Source organism: Centruroides sculpturatus, unplaced genomic scaffold (assembly GCF_000671375.1).
Source record: "Centruroides sculpturatus isolate CEXI.00-Female unplaced genomic scaffold, Cexi_2.0 scaffold5236, whole genome shotgun sequence".
NCBI lineage: Eukaryota > Metazoa > Arthropoda > Arachnida > Scorpiones > Buthidae > Centruroides > Centruroides sculpturatus.
Window position 1 is genome coordinate 1 of NW_019389323.1, and position 4,690 is coordinate 4,690.

Below are 4,690 nucleotides of genomic sequence, written 5' to 3' on the forward strand. Positions count from 1 at the left end.
AATGTAATTTTGTGCAATATAGTGTAGAATAGCATTAAAAAGATTCTATCCAAAATAATGATTTATGTATATTTTGAATAAATTTCTGTAACCTACTATAGGATTATGGCCGGCTTCAATTTGACAATAAAATACAAATTTGGATCCTTCTTGCACTTGGCTATCGTTTAAGGGAACTGTGAATATGGGAGGTTTTCCATTAATTGTCCGTCTTTGAAGTTTTGGACTTTCAATTATCTCCTTTCTAATAATTTTTGGAGAAGATGTATGAATTGTTGTGACTTGTTTTTCAGAAATTTCAATTGGTTTATGAATAATTGTTGAAAATTCTGAATGAAATTGTCTTGATGCTTCAGCCTTGATGTCCTGTTAGAAAAATTAAAAATAACATTATGTATTTAAAATGCTATTTTTATTTCTTAAATAATGCTAATTTTTCTTAAAAGATTAATATTAAAAATTATTAAAAGTATATAAATAAACACTTTTCTTTAAAAATAAAAATGTTTATTAATATAATTTTAATTATTTTCTTTTAAATAAATTTTTTTGATTCTAATATTATGATCAAGAAATACTTAGAAACTTATTGAATAAATAACAATATTCTATAATAATTTGTTTAACCATTTTATTTAAATTTAAATTATTAAATTTTTTTTAACTTATCAGTTCATTATTCTTAAAATGTAAGTTAATATTAAGTAGAGTAAGTAAATAAGACTGCAGTTAAAGAAAACTCTGATTTTATTAAATTTAACATTAAAAAAACAGGTTAAATAATTAAAAAATGCATAATTTGAATATTTATTTATTATTATTATTATCATCAAATAATATACAAGATCCAATCAAAAAGTATCTGACTTTATTTTTTTTTTCTTTGCAAGTATTTGCAAGCTAGGGAGGAGATTATGTCATCATATGACCTTGAACCTAACTGCATTTGTGTGAATTTTGTGAGCCTGTCTTACCCTGCAGTCTCTGTCATGCAACTGAGATAGATGCATTAGACATGCAGCTATCTCAGTTGCAGTTTATAGCAGCAGTTAATGCTGTTATTATTGCATTAGTGATTAAGTCCCCACCCTGATATCCCCACCTTATGATGGTGGGGTTTGTGTGTGTCAATGACCCTGAGGGCTTAACCAGTGGTAGCCATGGCAGAAAGGTTGCTGGTGAGAGATCAAACCATGGGTGGATTTAGGTTTTTTGGGTGCCTAGGGCTTATTGAAGTCCAATGGGCCCCATTTTTTTTGTTAGATTAAGAATCTTTAAATTGGGGTTTAAAATTCATTTTAATAACATAAAAATCAGAGTTGAAATATATTTATTTATGAAATTAATGGAATTAATAAAAACATTAAAAATTTATTATAATAATTCAATTTTTGTGGGTCCTTGACACTTGGGGGCCCAGGACTCAAGCCCTATTAGTCCCTATATAAATTCGTCCCTGGGTCAGACTAAGGGAGGGTCCAACCCCCAACTTGGTCCTCCAGGTTGGGAGTTGGGGTTGGTCCCTCAAAAAAAAAAAAAAAAAACTTTCANGTAAGTGCTTGAATGAGTGAGAGGGTTTTACATGCATCTTCTGGTGTTTATACAAGAGAATTTGGCAAATGTGGAGTGTTTCTCTATGTTAGTTTCTGTCTGAAAGAGTGTTTTAAATCTTATGAATGCATTAATGACAGGATTGTCTGGTTGAGAATGAAAGTATGTGTGATGTCTCTCTGGTTATTCAATTTGTACTTGGACAATATATGACACAGTAGAAAGAAGAGCAAATCAGTGTGAAAGTGAGTTGTGAGAGTTCAATTACTTATTATATGCTGATTATAGTGTTCTACTGGCTGAAAGCCAAAGTTAACTGCAGTATCTTATGTTGAAGTTGAATGAAAGCTGCAAAAAAATGGCATTAAATTGAGAGAAAACAAAAGTTTTAGTGTTTGAAAAAGATGAGCAAGTGAGTGAGTGCAAGATACAGCTGAATGGTGTGATGATAGAGCAGGTTAGTTTGTTTACTTGAGAGGAATGGCAGAATAGATAGGGAATTGGAAGATGAGTGAATGCTTGTATGAAAGTGGTTGGATGCACAGGGCATTTGGTTTGTAAGAATATGTTTCTGAAGAAGGCAAGTATGGCTATGTACAAGAGTATGGTCCTCTCAACTCTGCTTTATGGTTGTGAAACATGGGTGTGGGGAGCAAAGCATAAGCAGAATGACTGCAGCTGAGATGAGATCTCGAGGTATACATGAAGTGTGACAAGGAAAGAGCTAGTGAGTAATGAGGAAGTGTTGGTGTAGTTCGATGTGAAAGAGGATGCAATTGAGCAAGTGCATCAAAGATGTCTGCATTGATTTGGCCATGAAGAGAGAATGTCAAAAGATAAGGTGTATAAGAATGTGGAGGGAAGGAGAGAGTATGGAAGACTAAGGAAAAGATAGGCTGAGTAAGTGGAAGACTGTCTAAAAGAGAAACAGACAAAGAGTGAAAGAAGGATACTGAGAGTGTGTGAAAAGAGTCATGAATGTGGAAGAAGCAAAAGAGGTATGTATGGATACTGAGAGTATGGATATGTAGAGGTATGTATGGATAGACAGAAATGGCACAAGATTGTCAGATATGGGTGAAGTGCATCATTTCAGCAAGCTCTAGAGCAAAAGTTTGGTGAGTGTTCCTGGTGTGCTATGCCCTGCCCATATGACATTCTTTAGAGAAGTGAAGCTTGCAGGGTGCCATGCGCAGGAAAGACACTTTTTTCTTGGCCATCCCTTTAGGGAAGCTGTGACAGTGTAGTAGTAGTGGTGGTGGTGATTAAGTGAAAATGGAAGAACATGACAGATCCTGATTTCATGAAAATTATAACCAGAGATGACACTTGGGTCTAGGTATGATCCTGAAACAGAGGCAAATCATCCCAGTCAAAAATGCTATGGTTTCCATAGCCAAAGAAGGAACAGCAATCATGCAGCAATATGAAGGTAATGTTGATTTTTTTTACCACTAGAGCATAGTTCATCAGGAATATGCCTCTCATGGACAAACTGTGACAAAGGAGTACTATCTGACTGTTTTACATTATCTATGAGATGCTGTGATCTCTTATACCTAACAGCATTCATCATAACAATGCTCTGGCCCAGAGATCATATCTCATCCAGACATTCCTTGCAAAACATGGTATTGCACACATTCAGCAGCCTCCTTACTCCCTAGACCTAGCTCTAGCCAACTTTTGGCTCTTTCCTAAACTCAAGATGCCATTCAAAGGAAAGAAATTTCAGGATGCAAAGATGATCAAGACTAATGCAATAAAGTGTCTGATGGAGATCCTGATAAGTGACTTTGAAAAATGCTTCTAACAGTGAAAGCACTGTTGGAAGAAGTATGTGAACTCAAAAGGGGCCTATTTTGAAGGGAACTAGTGTATGAATCTAACAGATACATAGGTATTTTTCCCTGACCACAGGTCAGATACTTTTTGATCAGACCTTGTATAATGTCTTACTTTAATAATCTTTTCTTTTGCTTGTTCTTCTTCAGCTGCCTTCAGATTTTCAATAAGACTATATAATTCTTTTTTAATTACTTCTAATGATTCGCTCATGTCTTTGCTTCTTATTGTCAATTGCTGAACTATACTAGGAGTTTTTCCTTCTATTATTTTAAAAAAATATTATTACATTTTATTTCAGATAAAAATAAAATATTAAATTTATTGTCTAATTAATTGCACTGAAATATTTCCAAAGTTTATGTATCTTACCAAACAATTGAAGAACAAGTATTGAGATTTTATAAAATCTTTCTTCTTGTTTAATTTTGCCTGTTGAGAGAAAATCTTCAACTTCTTTTAATAATCTCTCTGCATCATTAGTTGTCTTACACAATGATGATTTTCGCGCAATAGTAACTAACAATTGACTTCCTTCTTTAAACCAGTCTTTGGCCTAAAATTTTATTAAAGAAGAATAATGTTTATTACGATTTAACAAAAAGATTTCCAGGACATATTTAATAACATAAAACCATCTTCATGATAGATTTGGTAAAGAAAGATGCATAATACAAATGTAAAAAAAAATTAGTGATTAATGGCAATTTTCAATGAGCTTTAAAACAAAATTAATTATAACATGATAAATATTTTGATTTTTCAAAATATTTCTTGAACCTTTATATAATTATTTATTTATATTTATACAGTAGTATTCTGATTAGAAAATATTAAAATTTTATGCAAAATTACTTGAAATCAAATAAAAAATTTAATATCTTACTTCTTCTATGAGCTGAAAACATTCTATAGCTATGTTAATAAGATGATGAACTTTGCTTATTTCTGCCTGAATTGAAGTCCATTTTATTCTTAATGCTTCTATTTCTCTTTGAATACTATCTGATTTGCTATATTTGAAAGTTCCCATAAAAATTCTAATTTTTTGATCCAAATGCTAATAAAAATAAATAAAAATATATTTTTTATTGTATATTTTGAAGATCAATTTGCAAATAAGAATATTTCATAATACCTCAACACCTTTCTGTAAATCTCTAAAAGTCCAAAGTGCTTGTTTGGCAGCATCTAAAGAATCTCTAAAACTATTTTCAATTGATTTCAACTGTTTCTGGACAGGTGGGAGTTGGGGTTCCCTCAAAAAAAAAAAAAAAAAAAGCTTTCATTAAAA

At 31.9% G+C, this 4,690-nt stretch overlaps 1 protein-coding gene across 1 annotated transcript; it reads right to left on the reverse strand.

The window, feature by feature from the left end:
* Window positions 1-45: 45 nt before the first annotated feature.
* On the reverse strand, window positions 46-4,638 carry LOC111617234. The gene is made up of 5 exons (XM_023358560.1): window positions 4,535-4,638; window positions 4,283-4,456; window positions 3,769-3,952; window positions 3,511-3,659; window positions 46-366 (listed from the first exon to the last, which is right to left on the reverse strand). The coding sequence occupies exons 2-5, from the start codon at window positions 4,427-4,429 to the stop codon at window positions 46-48; spliced, it is 801 nt and encodes a 266-aa protein (XP_023214328.1). The 5' UTR covers window positions 4,430-4,456; window positions 4,535-4,638.
* Window positions 4,639-4,690: the final 52 nt, after the last annotated feature.

What these genes read in the sequence shown, in the direction of transcription:
- LOC111617234 (XM_023358560.1), bottom strand. Translation starts at nt 4,429, where the DNA reads ATGGGAACTTTCAAATATAGCAAATCAGATAGTATTCAAAGAGAAATA. An exon ending in ACTTGTTCTTCAATTGTTTG is followed by an intron (nt 3,660 to 3,768) that starts GTAAGATACATA and finishes TTAAAATAATAG; the next exon opens with AAGGAAAAACTCCTAGTATA. An exon ending in CAAAAGAAAAGATTATTAAA is followed by an intron (nt 367 to 3,510) that starts GTAAGACATTAT and finishes TTTTTCTAACAG; the next exon opens with GACATCAAGGCTGAAGCATC.